This window comes from Pelodiscus sinensis, chromosome 7 (genome assembly GCF_052426305.1).
Source record: "Pelodiscus sinensis isolate ZL-2025 chromosome 7, ASM5242630v1, whole genome shotgun sequence".
In the NCBI taxonomy this organism is placed as follows: Eukaryota; Metazoa; Chordata; order Testudines; family Trionychidae; genus Pelodiscus; species Pelodiscus sinensis.
In genome coordinates, this window is record NC_143058.1 from 10109992 (window position 1) to 10130151 (window position 20160).

Consider the following 20160-nt stretch of genomic DNA (forward strand, 5'->3'; position numbering starts at 1 on the left):
GATTCTTTTGACCAATTGCCACTGCTCAGATCTTCTGTTACTGGCAAATATTTCTGGCTGGCAAAGGCTAAGCATATAAATGGGATTAGATTAGTTACCATTTAGGCCTTTCCAGTGCACAGCCATACAGATAAACCAGGTCTGACAGGACACACTGTTCAGCTCTGTTCTTTTGTGATTCAGATTGTAAAGTGTGTTAGTTACTCCCTGGTAATAAAGTCTCCCTATTGGATAATTAATAGGATATGTCCATGTCTGGAAAGCCCAATGACGTCAGGAAAAAAACCTGCAGCCACAAAATAACCCGCCGCTGCTAGAATGGGGCGTAGAATCCTAAAGGGATTAGACATATTCTGTTATCTTTATGAACAAAGATTATGTGGCTAACCCATAGATGCTATCTGGAGTCACCTTCTCTAAGTCCTTGAGAATATACTCTTAAGTTGATCTCTGAACTCCAAGCATTCCATACGTTATGCATTCATCTTTGATATGCCAAGTGACTCCTATCTGCATTTGCCTCAATAAGTAACAGCATCATCTGAATGGTATCGTTTTGCTCGGATGACTTTTACAATTTTAGTTACCTCAACAACTTCGCTCCGGTTCTGCAAATCAGCGGCTGGCTCTTGGCCCACTTACTTATCCTCTGTGATGGGATATTTTTCTTATCTCTGCAGTGCGTGTTATCAGTAGTTTGATTAAGTGAAAGCGTATAGTGTCAATAATCACGATGGAACCAGCAGAGTCCTACCGATGTGTAATGCTGCCCTCTGCTGGGTGGAATCAGGACTGTTCTGCTACATACCATAGGTCCAGACAGCAAATGGAGTTTCGCCTTCCTTGCAAGTGTTAGAGGTCTGTGCTTTGGTGGCATGAGGATTTGGTCAGTGCTACGCAGAGGAATAACATCTGGGTAGTCCTAAGCAGTCACAGATTCATTGTGATATCTTGGGCCAGATAAGCAACTGTGCAAACGGGTGCAGTTGCATTGACTTGGACGGAGTGACACTGATTTGCAACTAGTTCGGACCCAACCTGTTATTTTTAGGGTAGATGTTGTTCTTCTGAGATGAGGATACTGAACATAAACTACCCTTACTGTGCAGGGGCACAGACACACCCCTGGCCAGTGGAGAGGAAACTAATTAGCCCTAATGGGGCACACCTGTAAGGCATTTAAAAAGAGAAAACGTGCCACAGGAAGGGGGCTCTGAACATTCAGAGGCTACTCACCACAGAGAGAGATGAGCCAAGAAGGACACTGAAGCCCTTGAGACTGCATGGGCCAGCGGTAGAGCAGAGTGCCCAAGGGTAGGGGTTGGAGGTAGACTTTTGTTAAGGGCCATAGAAAACCCAAGACCAAAGGGCCGACTCAGTAAAGACTGCCTAAGAGACAGGCCCCCTGTGCCCGCCTTTTCTTTCCCCAGGAGTCCCATCTCATAAGGAAGAAAGAACATAAGAACGGCCAGAGTGAGTCAGACAAACTATCCATCTATCCCAGTGTCCTGTCTTCTGACAGTGGCCAATGCCAGGAGTCCCAGAGGGACTGAACAGAACAGGAATTGTCCCCTGAGAAAGGGACCTTACATTTGTTTGTTTTGCTTAGAGAACCCTTTGTACAGGAGGTGACATTAACAATTTGACGTGGGGGCAACTGAGCACTCCGCGGATCTCTTAAACGCCCCTCCCTACATTTACTTTTAATTTTAAAATGTGCATGGTGGGATTCTTATTTTGTAAAAGGGATTGCACACAGACCGTTTCCATGCATTCCCACAAATCTACAGCACTGAAGAACAGAAGTCAAATGTGGCTATTTTTTTTGTTTACTTCCTTATTTACGAACAAGGTGGACAGATACCTGTCAGGGATGATCTAGACCAGTGGTGCGCAAGCTTTTCTCATTTGCGACCCTCATGGGGCTGCCGAATTTGGTGATTTGGTGGAGCGCAAAAAAAAAAAAAAGAAAAAGGAAGCGGACCCTTTAATTGTCAGGCCGCGATCGCTCTCCTGCCTGTGTCCTACATCAGACACTGAGCCGAGAAGCCAGGAAAAGTGGCTGGCCAGATTCAAGCTCTGCAACTCCTCAGGAAAGCAGCTGCAACCCCCACAGGTTGTGCACCGCTGATCTAGACAGTGCTTGATCCTGCCCTGAGGAATTACTAACAAAAAATCCCTGTGCTGTAAACAAACAGATTTTTTGACCCACGTTATTAACACCACCCTTTTACTTTACAAAAAATGCAACAGTTTCCCGAGCCCCTTGCTTGTTTTTTCTCTTTGCTTACTTTCCCCCCTAGCATTTCTTTCAGCTTGGACACTGAAAATCAAGAATGTTCGTTTCCGTTTGGTTCATCCCCACAGTGATTGGCCGATATTGTATCAATGTATAAAAATCATGAACTAGCTCCGAGATTTCCAGCAGCTCTCCAGCTAAATAGGTTCTGAGAGGTGCCACAGGCAGCTGGAGAGAAGGCCAGTCGTGACCAAACCAACTGGGGCAACTCTGGCATCTTCACTTAGTTTCTTCAAAAGGGAGTTTAACCTGAGTAATGACCAAATGGAGGCTTTGGGATTTGGCCCACTTGTTAGCTGCCACCTATCAGAGTAAGGGAACGAGTAACACCTGGCAGCGGCACCAGGTCAGACAGTGGATTAAGCTCAAGGTTGTTCTCCTGCTATATGAGACCCTCCAGAAGTTACCTGAGTACCCCTCCCACTCTGTCCTTTCTGGGCTGTCCAAATTAATCTGCATTGCTCTGTCCCCACGTAGATGGGGATGCAGCAGGGCATTTGCAGTACAGGGACTCCATGTGTAGAGCTCTAGAGTCCTGCTGCGGCTGTCTCTGAAAGCTCCATGCAAGGCCATCCCATCTGACTAGGTCACCTTTGAACTTCCTGACCTCTCCATTTTACCATCTCCTCCCTATTGGGCCATTTCTCTCCAGGCCCAGCTCAGTTCTGATTATTACTATGAATGGCCCAGCACTTGGCTCCACTGTGATGGGTGCTATATAAATAAATAAAACTGCACTTAGCACACAGCTTGTTAGCGCGGCTGAACTGTAAGATGTACATCACTAGGGATGCTGTCTCCATCTGGCTTTCATCAACTTCCAGTTATTGTAAGGTGTTAGTGACATTTCTTTGGGATCCAGCGAGTGATGCACAGAATTTCTACACTTCTCTTGTAACTTTTGTAAACTACACTGTCTTGATTTGCCGCCCTTTAGGGTAAGTAAGTGCATCTTCCACACATTTATTTTCTACATAATATTCTTCCTAATAGCAGAGTTTGCTGCTGACTGTAAGTCAGTGTAGCCCAATGTTTTCTTGGCTACCACTCAAATCGTTCTCCGAATCAGAGCAAATCTGATGGAAATCTAGGGAAACAAAATAAAAGCATTATACATGACTTTACAAGAAACTGTATGGATCCATCTGGCAGAGGTTTAGAACAACAATCCTCTCTTGGATTAGTGCAGTGGATCATCTCCAGACCAGTGTTCACTCTCCAGACCAGTGTTCCCTCTAAACTGCTCAGCAGCCTACCCGTGATTAATCAGGCAGTCGGAGGCTCAGAGCTTCATGCATGGAGCTGACTGACTGTGCGGGGCCGATCAATCACCTGTGAAGCTTTGCTGCCTCGCAGCTTAGAGGGAACGGTGTTCCAGACTTGCCCAGGATTTTGCTAGTAGGGTGGAAGAATACAGATCCACCTAGTGAATGTATGGGCAGAATTTTGCTTCACTTTTTAAAGGAAACTCCACTTTTGGTAAATTGTGCATGGCAGCCAATGAACTTCAACAGCTAATCACTGTGATTTTCTATTTCCCCCGTTAGACAACCAGTTCTCAAGCATGGAAGACAGAAGATATCCATGCCAACAATGTCCACATTGCTTGGCAGCTGCCACAGTACATGTTAATATCTGCCGGGGAAGTGATGTTCTCTATTACGGGACTGGCATTCTCTTATTCTCAGGTATTATACTTGGGGTCTGATGGCTTGTAGTTTAGAATCCATGAGTATTGGCCATGCGGTTTATAGTTATTCTTGTCTCTGTCACTGACTTGTACCAAAAGCTTGTGCATGACACTTAGCCATGGTCTATACTGGGGAGTTATTTCGAAATAGCCCGCCCTTATTTCGAAATAACAGGTGGCACGCTGACACTATCAAGCCCGCTATTTCAAAATAATCGGCTGGTTATTTCAAAAACCGCACTCCTGCTTTATTCGGGGAATAACATTTATTTTAAAATAGTTATTTCGGGAGTTATTACTATGAATGTAGTTATTTTGAAATAATTTCCTAGTGTAGACATGCCCTTAGAGGTAACATTGCTGTGCTTCAGTTTAAAAGGGGGCTAGCAGTGTTCCTCTCTCAGAGAAGGAGTGTGAAGCTAAATTCAGTCAAGCATTGAAAGTGCCTTGAGATCTTTGAAGCATGTTTTAGGAGAGTAAAATATTACTGGATTGCAGTTATAAGAAATCGGGAGTGTGAGGCAGATTTGGGGGAATTGGTTACCTTACATGGTCCAAATTCTGCTTTAAATTCTACCAAGCCAACCCCTTGTCAAGTAAGGACTGAAACAACAAGCAGAATTTGGGACAGTTGTGTTTTAAGGAGAAGGATCTGAATGCCATGGCATCAGTCTGCCCCAAGAAGATTTTCCTCTTTGCATTTTTGGGGTGCATATTTTGTAAAGACAGCAGCCAAAAGGTAATAGGAATGGCTCCATTCCCTGCTGGTGTGAGTTGGTAAAGCTCTATTGCAGTGGTGAGCAACCTGCAGACTGTGCAGCCCCTCTCTGCCCCCTCTCGCACACTGGGGCACTGGAGCCCCACACTTACTTATTCCTCCCCCTCCCTCCCAGTACTTCCGGAGTGCCATGAATCACCTGATTTATGCTCTGCCCCAACTTCTCCCCCTCCCTCCCAAAGGTTGAATGCCGTGAATCAGCTGATTCATGGCACTCCGAAAGTGCTGGGAGGGAGGGGGAGGAGTAGTAAGTGTGGGGCTCCAGTGCCTCCATGTGCAAGAGGTGTGGGGGCAGGGCACAGAGAGAGGCTGGGTGGGGCCACCCACAGGTGAAACCCAAATGGGCTGTATGAACCACAGGTAACCCACTACTGGGTTTCAATCTTGCAGCCCGCAGAGACAAAGGAGCGAACTCATGCGGCCCACTCACTAGTCTTGGTTGTCTATTGCTGCTCTAGTGACTCTAATGAACACCAGCAGATAGTTTGATCAGTTGTTAGAAGTGACATAAGCCCTTGCTGCTACCAATATGTAGACCTATTGCATGTACAGCTGTGCATGCCCACTGCAGTCATCGGGGCTATATAGGTGCAATGGAAGGGAGATTTGAGCTCTAAACACTTACTTTTGAACTCTTTCCTGTGTTTTCAATCTGATTCATGCTAGAGAAATGTGGGTGGTCCTGGGATATATAAATAGTGGAATATTGAGTAGGAATGAGCAGATATACAGCCTCTCTACTGCACAGGGGGCCAGTTTTAGAGTCCACACATTAAAAAGGATGTTGAAAATTAGGGTTCAGGAAAGTGTTACAAGAAAACTTGCCTTGCAATGCGTGAGTAATGGAGCTCAGACACGCTTAGTGGAGAGACAGTATAATGCCGACAGGTAGAACTGAACCTGGGACTTCAGTGCATGGGCCTCTGTAGCTTGAGCTACAAATGAGCTGGCTCTGCACTAAAGCTGTAGAGCAGGCTCAGTCTGTCTCTGTAAGTGGTCTAAGTGCCACTACATGGATCTGTAGGCATGTGGGTTACAAAGGCAAAAGGCAGCTTGAGCATGGTCTGACGGTGCCTATCTGGAGAGTAGGTATCTGCTACAAAAAGGCTAATCTAGCAGACGAAGACATAAGAAGGTCCAGTTATCTGGAAGTTGAAGTGAGAAAACTGGCCCCCTGTGCTGTATATCTGCTCATGCTGGGAATACAGTTCACCTTTTTATCCATGAAGATAATGAGCAGTTGAGACAATTTACAATGGGACATAGGAACTTCTCCATGCGTTGGGAGACTTTCAGTCATGACAGAGTCTCTTTCTATCTGAGATGCTCCAATTCAACCACAAGGTGTTGGGCTAGAGCAGTTGAACTCACTGGGTTGAAGTCTATGCCTGGGCTATGCAGGGGTCAGCCCGCCTGATCGTTTCCGGCCTTAACATGTCTGAATCTCTGAGGCTCTCAGCAGTGGGGCTAGCTGGGGTGCAGGTCTTCCCCAGGCATGTCTCCTTTATCCCCACTCACTCTGTCCTGGAAAGCCCCCGGGCTCGGACTTGGGCACTGTGTTGGATGAGGGATATGCTCTACTTGGAGGAATCAGGAACAACTAAGCGTGCAGACCCTTAACACCACCTTGCACTCATGGGACTGGCAGAAAGTGGCCCAAGTAGAGTGGAAAATTCCACCTACCTTAGTCCTCTCTCCCTTTCTGTAGAACACCCGCCCAGCCATGCACCTGTCACCCCGGGAAATAACAGGGAAGGAAAGCAGACGAACACAAAAACAAAGGAAAACCCACTCACCAGGCCTTGGTGTTGTTGTTTTCAGGCTCCTGTCAGCATGAAATCAGTGCTCCAGGCAGGCTGGCTGCTCACGGTGGCCTTTGGAAATGTCATTGTGCTGATTGTTGCCCAAGCAGCGCCGCTGGAGCAGGTATGGCTTTGAATATTACTGACCGCATCCAAACCGGGGTCAGGACATTGGCAGAACCCCCCAGGCCGGCTTTCTGCTAGCAAAGCAAGGGGAGATTTAGAACCACATTATTTTCTTTCCTAGCACTCCCAGCCTGGCTGCAGTGGGAGCGGGTGTGTGGGGGGGGGGTGTCTCTGTGGCCCCGCAAAGCAGGTGGTTCAAATTAGAGATGAGCTGAGGCTGCCCTGTTATTAATTGTTCAGTAATAGGTGGTGTTCAGAACAAGCGGTGTCGCTGCAGGCCAGAGCAGAGGCCGCAGGGAGCATGTGCCAAACGCTGTGTATAGCCTGTCGCTGAGGGTCTGAGCTGCAATAGCCTCCCAGAAGTCAGATAACCCCCGTTTTTTGCCTCTGCTGCTTGCAGTCGCCTGCTGGCAGCCTGAGCCAAGCACGCTGCAGCTATCTCTAGCCCAGCGGTCGCCAACTGGTTGGGATCAACTGGTTGGTCCTGGAGCCTCTGATAGGTGATCCTCATGGGTTTGGCGGGGAGGCTATCAACTGCCGGCACTTCGATTGACCTTCCCCACCACTGCTGTGTTTCTCCTGCCCTTGCCTGGGAGCCTCCTGCTTGCTGTGCAGGGTGGAGGAGGCAGAGAAGGGGGCACTGATGTCAAGGTGTCCATCTCCCCATACCCCTTTACCCCATCTCCACAGAGTGATCTGGGCAGGACCTCAGAGAAGGGATGAGGCAGAGCCTAGGGGAAGGGGCAGGGAAGGAGGTGGGACAAGGGTGTTTGGGTTTGAGAGATATCCTAGACTGACTTAAATTCAAAAGATGATCTTGAGTCATCACTGGTCAAACTGAGCCCCATTGGTCCTTGAGGGGCAGGGGCCCCTCTTGGTTTGGATCGCTTGAGGCTGGATTTGGTTATGGGTTTATGCAGACCGTCAGCATCCTGAGATTCTGGTTTGGGTTGATTTCTACTTACATTTTAACCCTAAATTCAAGCACAGTGGGAACAGAATTATTTTTGCCTAGCCCATAAGCTGTAAGCATGTGTTCCCCTTCACTGAAAAGGGTGGATTCTGAAGAGAAGCTCTAATTAAACTAATTTGATCAGTCCAATTAGTTTTATCTATAATCCATCTGTTTATAATTAGCAAGGTGTATGGAAGGCAAGCTTCTAAGTGTCTTACAAGGAAAGCCACTCATGACATCCATCAGGAGCACTCCTGCTAGCCTAGAGCCTGCCTTGACGGAGCCCCTTTAAAATGAAGCGTGATGCCCTTTGTGTTAGGCACAGGGTCCTCAGAGTAGCTGTTCTTTTTCTTCTCCAGTGGGCTGAGTTTGTCTTGTTCGCCGGCCTCCTCTTTGGCGTGTGTATCATTTTCTCCATCATGGGATATTTCTACGTTAGCGTGAATCCCGACGACCTGCTAGAAAAAGAAGAGAAGGGAGAGATGCCGAGTAATGGAAACGCATTTAGCCTCGTTCCTCAGAAAACAAAGCTATAACATGACTGTGGGTTGGGCCGGGATTTTTTTTTTTAAAGGAACCCATGAAGAGGAAGAAAGTTCCAAGAGTGCGGAGACAGGGAGGGAGGGTTTGCATTCTGACCTCTAACTTGAAATGTATCTTTCTTGGCAAAATAGCCCCCTTTCCTCAAATACGGGATCTGAAAATGTGTATAAAATTGCCTGGGAAAGCTCCCCTCAGAAAGACACTCTTACAAATAAATACAAAGTCATTATAAATCTGCCCACCTTTTCTAGCCAGGAAATTATTTTCTGTGATTTTAAATGCATATTTAGCAGCAGAGGGAAGCGCATACACTGGATTCTGAAATGACACAGCTCATTTCTGCAGGCATTTGGAAGAACAGGCTGGAATTTACGGAAGAACAATTTGGTGGAATGATTATTAGGCGGTTTCTGTCATCAGCCAGGCTGTCTGTCTAGTCCAATGTTTCTCAGTCCATGGGTCGTGACCCAGAATGTCCGAGAGGGCTGCAAACTTTAAAAATAGATCACATTTTGCGTACAACTTTTAAAATTAGATGCCTCTTATGCTTCGTCGTATGTTAATACTGTGCACACTGTCGAAGCAAACGCCTCACTCAGTTTACGCGGCTAAACAGACAGTTTTATTGGCCAATAAAAGCAAAGTGAGCCAAACGTGGTCCCAGCAAAGCTGGGCCCAGTAAGGCTGCCTAATACAATCAATCCTAGTATTTTATACCCTTAACCAAACAAGTCTGACGTCAGGGCAAGAAATCAAAGAGAACTTCAAAGAGGAATTATTATCAGCATAGAAAGAAACAGGTTAAAAGGGAGTTCGAGCTTCAGCTCAAAATAGTTCATTAACACATTCTAACAGCGCATCCCTCTGGTCTCTCCCCACCTCGGTGAAGGCCAGTTCACTCCCTCATGCAGACACAAGAAACTGAAATGGCTTTTGTTATACAGAATGGCTTCTAGCTAAATATAAAATAGCTTCATCAACACCAATGAAGTTATTTGAATATGCAGGTGCCACCGATTAGCCAGTGAAATGCCACATGCAAAGACTTATGGGAAAGATGGCACTGGGGAGTGGGGGTCTTGCAGTTCATGGCTTCAGCTGACTGCCATGGGAAGGGACGTGTCAGTACCTATAGGCCTGCCTGCTTATTTCTGCCATGCATGGAGGCCTCGGCAAGTACCCAGCTACCTCGCACGGGGCCTGCTGTGGATATGTAGGGTTGCCAGGTGACTGGGGTTTGGCTGGAATGTCTGGTCGAACAGGGAATCTGACAGTCACAAGTCCAATTGTATCGGGGGGAAGAAGGGGCGTAATAACTGGCCTCTACCCCTGCAGGTGGGAGGAGCAACAGCCTCCACAGGCCTCTGGGCAAGGGGTGTGTGTGTGTGTGTGTGTGTGTGTGTGTAAGGGGCAGAGCCTCAGGTCGAAGGGGCAGGGCTGGAAGCATGTCGCTGGGTCCCCCTTAGCGCTGCCCAGAGCGCATGGGGTGATGCTCCAGCAGTGAGTTAAAGGGCCCAAGCCCTGGCCCCCTTTGAATGGCCAGGCTGTGGGACAGTTGTCCCCTTTGCGCCCCCAGCGGAGGGCCCGGCGAGAGCTCTTCTCTGCTCAGCTGCTGATGCCCGACCGGGAGCAGCGCTTGGCTTCCTGACGGGGCATCAAGAGGTAAGTGCCACTGTGGGGGAAGGGGAAACAGAATCCTATTTCCCCCTCAATTGCCCTGACTTTGGCCCCTTGCTATAGGAACCGGCACCCACCAATGCCCTGGCCCCTGACTCTGGAGACCAATTTCTCTTCCCCGCTGGGCCCCAATGGGCAGACTCCACATCAGCTCCTCCCAGGCTGGCTCCGTAAGCAGCAGGTGCAACCGAGGAGAGGGAGCAGCGGGTGGGAGTGGGGGTGGGGGACGGCCTCAGGGGGCCGGGGCAGGGCAAGGATGTTTGGATTTCAGCAATTAGAGAGTGAGCAACCCCAAGGATGTGGGGCAGCTCCTGGGAGTGGGTGCGGGGAGGGGATGAGGAGAGCAGGGGATGGATATTTGCAAGTGAGGAAAGCAAGCGCAGCCAGACAGGAGGAATCCCCTGCCCAGCCCCAGCAACGTTCTGCGCCCTTGCCTCGTGCAAAAGGCCCATGCAATGGGGTGTCCAAACACTGCACTCAGACGTGCGGGAGGACACGCCCAAGCAGCCCCTGACGCAGGGAAGCCCTGGAGGGTAGGAAGGGGGCTTATTTCTGCCTTACAAAACAGTGGCAGATACAAGAGTCCTGGGGGAACTGTGGAAAGGAAGAGAGAGCACGTGTGAGGCACTTTTGCAGCCAGCGCTCCTGGAGTTCCACAAGAACAGGGCCCCTGGTGCCCTGTGTGTGCCCATGCAAACTTGCCCAGGGCACTGGGTGCTTGCAGTGAGGCTGGGGTTGGCCATGCCTATTCTGGCCCTGCTGGTATTGCCAGGGGGGTGGCTCGCTGGGGGCTGGGCATGCTACCTTCGGCCTTTCCTGAAAAGGCAGCACAATGAGCAACTCAGGGGCAACCAGCCACAGTGCCCAGCAGAGCGATAAGGGGGCAGAGGCTCCAGGTCTGAATCCACTACAGGTTGATACCCTGCTGCTGAAGATGCTGTGTAGAGCACCAAGCCATGGGTGAGGAATAAAGGCAGAGGGAGACTATAGTCATGGCAGGATCGCTGGCAGGAATTGATAGCGCCGCATAGACTGTAGTAAATGTTCTGGGGCCAGAATACCTGAGTATTTTGTACGTAAGGTATTACAGCATCGGGACTGGCCATCCATGTTTAGAAATGAGTCCTGCTCCAAAAACAGTTGAGAACCACTGGTCTAATCTCTGTCTCATGTATGGAGTTTTTAGTGGGCTTTGCAGACTCATGGTCTGTTCAATAAGCTACAAGGAAAGAACTCATTATATGTTAATCCCATAGCCCCAACCTCCTTGCTAAGTAGTAAAAACTTAATGGCACATTGCTGCCAATCGTGTGGCACTTTTCATGATAGATGACCAAATTAGTTCCCAGATCGTTGCATTCTGTTTCCCTACGTGTCCTCTGCAGTTTCAATTGGGTATGACAGTTGCCTTCAGTTCCTGTCCTAAATCACTGTATAGGTGCAATGGTTCTGTATGTGTTTTGGCTAATGTTCAGTGCGTTGTTAAAGAGCTGTGGGTTCCACCCCCGAGGAGGCTACGTCTCACTGGTGAGTAAGGATACACAAAGCCATTCTTAGGACTCCCAGACCACTCTTCAGAATTCTGCCCTTTTGCTTCCTTTTATATTATTCTCTTCTATCCATGACACTGTTGGTTCTGTCCCTTGTAGGCATTCTTCCTCCTGTTTTATGATACGTTGAGAATCAGCTCAGCAATGCTGTGATGCTGTTTCACTCACTTCCAGAGTGACGCACTAATCCACAGACTTTCTTCCACCCCTACCCCCTAGAAGTGGTGGAATAAATGGACAAGCTCCAGCAACACTGAGCAGACTCAAGTTTAAATTACAGGAGCATTTAAATTTTAATAAGCTTTGAATTTGGAAGCAGTTTGGGGTTTCAGGGCATGTGCAGAGTAAAAGCAATTGAAAATTATTAGAGCACTTTATCGGAGCACTTTGCTAGGGAAGCCATCAGCAAGCTGCGTACTGATAACTGATTTGCAAGAGGAAGAGTCTAGTGGCCAAATGAGGCATTCTTAAAAGCCACATCTCCTCCAAAAGCTCCTTTTTCGAATGTTTTTAGCTCGTTGGCAGCATTAGCGGAGCAAGTCACACTCTCTGAGTTCAAATTACAGCATTATGCCAAACTCATAAAAGATACATTTCACGTGTGATATGAATCTGTACATTTCAGGTGCCAAATTGCACCATTCCAAACTTCTTGTATCAAGCCATCATGGTAAAATTAGGGAGAAATAATCATAGTTGTTCACTGTTTTTGTGTGTGCCATTAAAGTTACAGCAGACTCATGAAATGCTAAAATAAACCATTTGTTCTCACCTGGGCCTGACCCTGCAGATCCAGCAGGGAGTTATTGGTAGACATTGGAAGGATTCAGGAGGTAAAAAGCCGTGCAGTGTCCAGCTGTCAACACTGCATAGCTCCAGTTTTACATTGGTATAACCCCAGTAAGGCCCTCTAATGTTCTTTCAGGAAACCAAGGTCAAAGATTTAAGATCCAACTCTGCATTATGTTTAGACCCTTCCTCACTCCCTCTTCATGGCCACTGCAGCTCCAACAGGCACAAATGGAGGAGAGGTGCATGTACCCTGGCTGGGGCAGATCCAAGTTCATCTGCCCCTGTGCTCCCCAGCCAGAGTGAGGAATGGAGCAAACGGTGCACTTTCTTCTCGCTCCTTGACGAAGGGGAACAGATAGAAATGCTCCCATATGAATGGGAGGCGGAGCTGCAGGGTGTCGGGGGGGGGGGAGGGGAGTTGGGAAACTCAGGGATGGGGCAGTCCTGGATTGGGGACATGCCCCTAGCCAGCCCCTTTGACCTGCCTGGTAATTCTGTCTCTTTTCTGTACGGTTTCATGTGTCCCTGTGTGCATGGAAGGGGGAGTGCTTCAGCCCCCCTCCCTCCAACCAAACCCTTACCTTGCTTGAAGTTACCTTAAGAGGAAGCTGCATACCAAATTTGGTGTTTCTAGCTCTTACTGCTTAGGAGGAGTTATTTCTATGCATTCCTCTATGAACGGAAGGGGGGGAGGTTCAACCCCTCCCCCAACCAAACCCTTGCTTTGCTTTAAATCATAAGAGGAAGCTGCATAGCAAAAATGGTGGTCCTAGCTCTTACCGTTTAGGAGGCGTTCTCAAACAAACCAACGGACAGACAAACTCGCTTGCTCACAAACTCTCTCGGATATATAATAGATCACAACATTCATCCCTTGATCCCTCTAGAGTGAGAAAATTGAAGTTCTAATGTAATCACTGCACCCACATATTTCCCTTCTTCTATGGTGTTGGCAGGGTGTAGTCTCTGTTCTGGTGCAGTCTCTCTCTCTGTCTTCATGGAAAACACACCACTGGATTCCAGAGCAATGGGCCAAGTTACTGTCTGCATGGTGTGGATCCTGCAGTAGATAGTATAGGGTGGTATCCTCATGAAGGCTTCCAAGAAACTTCTCTTCACTTGTGCTAACTGCTAATCAACAGAGTTTAGGAAAACATTGGTACTACCAGCGGCTTGGCCAACCCCCGAAATTCAAGAATCATAAGTTAAACCCAAAAGAGTCACGAGATGTCTTAAAATAATGAGGTTTTTTTTAAATGTGGGAGGATCTTCTGAGTAGTCTTCTGGCTTCCAAGCTTATAGGATGAACTTAGGTCAAGCTTCTTTCTGCACCCAGGAGGACTAGAAACTCACTTTTTAAAAAAGGAACGCTGAGATTAGCATGCAGGCTCTTGAGTCCAACAATGGGGCTTTGGGGGGAAAACAGCACAAGACTCAGCAACACAGAACTACACACACGGAGAAAGGGCTGCTCAGTCATTATACAGAATCCACTTCCTATGCAGTACACCGCTCCTTTTAACTCTTTCCAGCCCTGTGTCACATTCCTGTGCCAGCTCAATAACGCATGATTTATCCGCTAGGAAAACAAGTAACGTTGGGCTCTTCTAGTGAGCAACACCGCTCCCCAATTTCCCCATCCCACCATGTAAAATGTAATCGCGGCTTGTAGCAGCCATGCCTCCTCTAATGTGGACTCACCACAGGTCAAGGGCCAGATTTGTAAAAGGTGTTGATGTAACCTTTTTGTCAAATGGAGCCAGCAGCAACCCGGGCCAGGTTCAGTATTTAGGGCATCCTTTTCAACAATGCAACACAGGACTAGCTCAAGCCCCCATTCAGTGACCTGGGAAAATTGCACACTACCTTTGTGAGGCACACTGCACGTCCCCACTCACAAGCAGAGAGTGTAGGAAAGAAACTTGTAGTGACAGGAGGGAAATCACCTGACATTAATTATGGAAAATGCCACAAGCAGGATTCATAATCATAAAACTATGACCTGGACACGCATCCCAGGGCGCGCAGGACAGAGTCTTGCCTCATGTTCTTGAGTTCTAAAAGCAAAAGTTCCTTTTCTGTGTCCTTCAGTCGGGACAAGCTCAGCACCGTTCGGCTCCCCTTTAGTCACACACACATGAGAGCCACAATTCACTGCCCCTTATTCAACAGTAAAGTGATTTGTATCCCCACAGCAGCCGAAGCGGATCACTTGGAGCTACACACGCCTGTCAGCAGGATACCCCTGCAGAGCAGGTGTGGTCTTGTAAATGTCTCTCCCCTTCCCCAACCAGCTGTTAGGGGAGAGTTCATTCAGACCCTGCTTGATTTAGATGCTGGAGGGATTAGCAGAACTGCCGAAGTGCCTAACTCCCATTGACGTCACTGGCTGTTAGGTGCCTAATGGGATTTTCAAAAGTGCCAAGGCACGATCTGCTTCTAATGCAGACCCTAGATCCACAGGTGTCAATTTACAGCAGCTGGACGTCTGACTCCTGGTGCTACATATGCAGTGCATCGTAACATAGCTGTGGGTGGCCCACTGGGCAAGCAAGGGACCGTCTTGTTGTGGCTCATTCTAGCAGATAGGGGTCAATTGCCTGACCCAACTAGCACTAATGGCAGCTACAGCTGTCAGCCCAGAGAGTGAACAGACATAGCGGGGAGCTAACCTCTCTCTCAGCCCTAGGGATGGTCTGTCCTGAATAAGGCCGAGTCACAGGAGTTAGGGAAGTTTGCTTGGATTTTATGCTGGCCTCGTCTACCAGGACATTTATTGTCTGGGCAATATATTAGGAACTAATTAAACTGTGACAGAGAGAGAGGAGACAATAGAATTTTTCAGTGGGTGTTTGACCTTTGAGAAAGGTAGAGGGCTTCATGGAAAGGGCAGTTGTGGGCAGTACGCACAAGTAAAGGAGAGGTCCCTGAAACCACGGACTTCCCAACTTTACAATCAACACAGTGCTCTTAAGTAGCTTGAAGTCATTGTGGCATATTAACCTAAGAGAAAATGAGAGCGCTGTGGCGGAAAGGTCATCTGATTCAACAATGGAGGACTTCAGACCTTTAGGACAAAACTTTCTAATCTGTACCATTAAAGGGCACTGCAGCAGGGACTGGGAACTATTTGAAAAAGAAATTTCCCCAGTGTGGAAAGTAATACAAATCACACCGAAGAATTACTGACACCGCAGCTGACCTAGCAGTGTTAACTTGGGGTTTCTCTCAACTTTCCCCAGGCAAAGCCAGCAGTCTCGAAGTGTTACTGAGCTTGTGGGAATCTTTCACGGTTGCTACCCAAGGTGCACCTGCTCTTATAGAATGGCAGGGCTATTAATCCAGTGTCTTTAACCAGTGCACCACGAACTCTGCTGTGAGAAGGGTTCCTGAAGAAACAGTTCCTCAGCATTGATGCAGTGAGCCAGAAATCTAGAATTATTTACATTAAAATGCAACTTCTTGAATGCATCAAATGTGGAAATGAAAGGTACACTGAGTGCAGCAGCCTCTGTGTTAGTTGAATACTACCTGTCCCTTATGGGGAAGACCTAAGAGACGGAGTGGGATTGTGAGAGAAACACATTTGCTGGCAGTTTCTGCTAAAATGATCAGCCATCAAACAGCTGATGAGGTGGATATTGAATGGCCATCGGTAGGTTTCAGAATTATCACCCCCGTGCGAACTGAGGTATTTTCCTCCTCTTCACATTTGCAGGTGTATCTTCACAATCACAAGAAACTTTTTAAAAATGGAAGCTTACATCAGGCAGCACCGTTCCAAAGCGACAGCAATGGCTGCTAATTGTGGAATACACGGGCCTAGCATTTCCCGAGTTCCACCGTCACTATTTTAAATGATTTCAACAGCAGCACTATGGGCTTGTCTGCATGACACCAGGTATGCAACATGGCAACAGTGTGACGTATGCTCAAGCAGCTGTACTCGCGTGGCGTAGCCTGAGTGAGACCGACCACTCTTCAAAACAACATGGGCATTATTCAGAGTCATTGGATTAGCACCACACAGTCTTTGGATTATCTGCAGATGAGTTGTAATTCTGCATCCCCTCTGCAATATTAGCTCAAGTTTAAAGCACCACGTACCTTGAATGAGAGCTTTGTGTGTATGTGGACAAGCATTACATCAGAGGTAAAATCAGAGATATAACTTGAGCTTTCCACGCTATGAAGACACACCCTATGATGGGGTAGGCAATAATTTTTGAAGGGAGGGGCACTTCATGAATTTCAGGTGTGGTTGTGGGCTGCCCCAGAAGGGGTGGAGCCTCAGTCAGAAGGGGCGGGGCCAGGAGACTTCATGTGCTCCCCCACCCACAGACCCTGATTGGCCTGGGGCAGGGGAGTGCATGAAATCTTTGTCTCTCTCCCCCACCCTGCCAGGGGCGCATGGTGCCCAGTGAAAACCGCCATCTGTTTTGAATAGCTGACAGTTCCCTCTGGTGCTGCATGCCCCTGGCAAGGGGAGGAGACTTTGTGCACTTCCCTGTCCCCAGGGCTTGATTGGCCTGGGGGTGGGGAAGTGGCAGAGCGGTCACAGGCCAGATCAAAGGGCTTGGTGGACCTGATCTAGCCCGTGGAGGATGTTTTGCCCACCCCTGGAGTACAGTGTCAGGGAGGGGGTTGTAACCTGGGGCAGGAGTGCAGGAAGGGGGTGTGCAGGGATTTGGGCTGTGGCCAGGGATAGTGGATTGGGGTGCAAGGTCTGGGAGGGGGTTGTGAGCTGAGGAGGGGCGTAGGAGGGGAAGCAGTGTCTGGGGAGATGTGTGGGGGCTGGAGCAGGGGTGCAGACAGCTTGGGTTCCATGGAGTAAGGGGGCAGAGGGCTGGGGGATGGAGGGGCTGGGGTGCCAAAGGCAGGCTCTGGCTGAGAGACCTTATCTGGGTGTCTCCCAACCAGCAGCCCAGCATGTTTCTTAACTAGCGTCCCTGCCTTCCATGCCCCTGTACCGCTCACTGGGGATGAGGCGGGAGGAGCACTTCACATACTGCCTGTCTTACAAACAGGCAGCTGCTATTGGCCAGAAGCTGGCCAATGGGAGCTACGGGGGACGGGAGCAATGTGAGAAGCCTCTGACCTCTCCCTCCAAGCTCTGAGCATTCACAGAAGCACATGGGTCTGCAGCAGCTGGCTTCACTGAGTGCTGAGCGGGGGTGAGGCTGGCAGGGAGCCAACAGACTCTCTCAGGTTTGATCCGGCAGGTAGGTGAGCCAAAGCCGGCCTACTGATCATATTTTGCCCAGCCCTGCTCTGCCCTATGAGCTTGCTTGGTCCCTGATGTGGCATAGTTTGGCCAGAACTTTCTAGGCTGATCACCAGCTTTTCAGATGTTCATAGTAGTAACCCTGAGATGCCCTATGTGCAAACTACTGGGTGAGAAGAGCTTTTGAGGCTCTGGCCAGAAGTGTTGCATTAACTTCTGGGGCAGGAATAGACTCTTTCTCTGAGAATGTTTGAGTCATCAGGTACGTCTCTACACTATGCAGCTTTTAGTGACAAGGCTGCGTTGACACAGCTCTGTGGCTAAAGTTGGTGTGTGCGAATGCTGTTTGTTGGTACTTTGACTGACAAAATATTTCTACCTCCACCAAGCAGGCTTTGCTTTGTTTCTGCCAACAAAACAGCATTCTCATGTGCATTTTGCCGGGGCCAAACTTTGTCATTCATGAGATGAGGAGGGGTGTTAAACACCCGTGAACAACAAAAGTTTTGTCGAACAAGTGCAAGTGTAGACACAGCCTTAGGGAAGATTTTCACCATGTCAAATATCCCTGTTGATAAAGATCATTAACTGTACTCCTACTTTGAACTGCCAGATATTTGCTTTCCCACCTGTGTCTTTAGAGTTGGCAATGTTGTGAACCCCCTTGAATTACCACAGGCATTTATTTAAAAAAGATTCTTCTAAAAAATAAGACGCTTATAACTGAACTAGATTAATAAGAATGGCAACATCACTTGATTATTGAAGCAAACGAACCATTTTCTGATGCAGGCACCTACATTCATCTCTCTTGCAAGTGCTTCCCAAGTGAATAATGTGGCATTCTGTCTAATGTTTTGCCTTGACAAGGGCTCACAAAGTATTACCGAACTTACAGAAAATAAAATAATCACTGGAGTGAGGAAAAATGGCTCATTCCCAGCCTGCTGAGAGCATTACACGCCTGGCTCAGCTGATCGCTGTGGAAATGAACCATCATTATGTATTTTGAGGGCATTGTTAACAAGACACTCTCTAGGTTGCTAATGACCAGTCTAGGACTTTCTGTTTTAGATGATGGCCTTAGTATGCAAAAGGCTGTCCGAGGAACTATGCCCTGAACTGGGGGACTTGGCCCCCTCCAAACAAGATGTCCTATGTTCCTACTGCATTCGCTGGTGTACCTGAAAGGAGAATTTGGCCCAGCGTTTTCAAAGGAAACCACTAAAGCAAACACCCTCCGAAGTAAGAATTTCTAATACACACGAGGCTCCCTTTTTGCCATCAGACAATAAAAGCAGCAGTTCTCAAAGTGTAGGGCGGGACCCCTGCATGGGTCACAGTGCCATTTTAATGGGGTCACCAGGGATGGCTTAGAGTTGCTGGGGCCTGCAGCCAAAACGGAAGCTGAAGCCCGACTACCTGGTGCCAACCCTGGATAGCAGGGCTAGGAGACAGGCCTCCTGCCTGGGGCTGAAGCCCTGGGGCTTTGGCCTCTCTCTCTGGGATGGTGGGACTCAGGCTTTGGTCCTCCTATGGGCAGTGGGTGAACGCCCAGCTTGGAGGAGCTAGACCCCACCCAGCCCCGCCCCTTCTGCTGAAGTCCTCCCCCTTCCCGGCCTACCGGAGTCCAGTCCCCACTGTGGCTGCTGGCACCTGGCCAGCATCCCCAGCCTCCTCTCCCATTGTGGCCTCCGGCCCAAGCTAACCCCCCCAGTCTCCCCTCCCTGACCCAACAGTGCCGCACAGCATGGCTGTAGCCTCCCCAGGCTGTACTGCCCAGCCCAGCCCGACCTCTGTCTGGCAGTCCCTGGCCCTACCAAGCCTCCACCCCAGCCCTGGACAGATGGCACGACTAGTATGCCCCCAGAACTGGGAGGATGGGCCATGTGGGTGGCATGGCCCCAGCTGGCCTGCTGCAGGGACATGGGAACAGCAGGCAGAAGGGAGCCTGGCCTGGAGGAGGAGCATGGGTGGGGACATGCCAAGCAGTTTGGGAAAGCAGAGCCTTCCTGTGGCTATGATATGGGTCCTCCCTTCTGGAGCAGTGTCATGATTTTTGTTGTCAGAAGGGGGTGGTGATGCAATGAGGTTAGAGAGCCCCTGCATCAGAGTATTACAGCTGGGTGTTCTTCCACATAACATCCCACATAACCCTAACATTGTTGTCTTAGCCCCTCCTTCCTTTTTTGCACTGGACGATAACGTTTCTCCAGGTCCCTTGCATTCTGCCTCCTCCGCCTGCCTTTCTGCCTGTCCAGAGCCACTTCCTCACCCCCCCTCACTCCATTCTGCAGATCTCTCTTAGCAGCTGATTGTTCACTCCCCGGGAGCCTTATTCCTCATCGCTTTGACCGCTCTCCCGATTTTCATTAATGGTGACATCCATCCCCATGTTTATTTCATCTGTTCAATCTCCTCTATTGTTCTGGGCTTCTCCTCTGGTTCACGCTGTCAGACTGTTGACACTTCCATCTTCTTAGTCATGGTTTCACATTAGTGCTCCTAGTGCTCCCTCTGCCTCAGTCTAAGCACATTTATGCCACAGAACTTTAAACAGAGTAAACGAAGCAAATCATTAGAGCCAGGGAAGTCTTCAGGGGCACTGTCTTCATTGACAAGAGGGAGATTCAGCCAGGTTCCTTTGAGAACCACGCTGATGAGCCAATTTGCACTATGTAGGTGGTATTACAGATCTCAGGGGACTGGGAATAAACATCAAAG

At 48.7% G+C, this 20160-nt stretch overlaps 1 protein-coding gene across 4 annotated transcripts in view; it reads left to right on the plus strand.

Annotated features, from left to right (window-relative positions):
- The window catches only part of SLC15A2 (solute carrier family 15 member 2), a 137461-nt gene extending 129031 nt beyond the window's left edge, over window positions 1-8430 (plus strand). For all 4 annotated transcript variants that reach the window (XM_075933107.2, XM_006137688.5, XM_006137687.5 and 1 more), the window contains 3 exons: window positions 3847-3987; window positions 6589-6693; window positions 8010-8430. In XM_075933107.2, coding sequence (XP_075789222.1) covers window positions 3847-3987; window positions 6589-6693; window positions 8010-8186 — 423 coding nt within the window. In that variant the 3' untranslated portion in view covers window positions 8187-8430. The remainder of the gene's footprint in view (window positions 1-3846; window positions 3988-6588; window positions 6694-8009) is intronic.
- Window positions 8431-20160: the final 11730 nt, after the last annotated feature.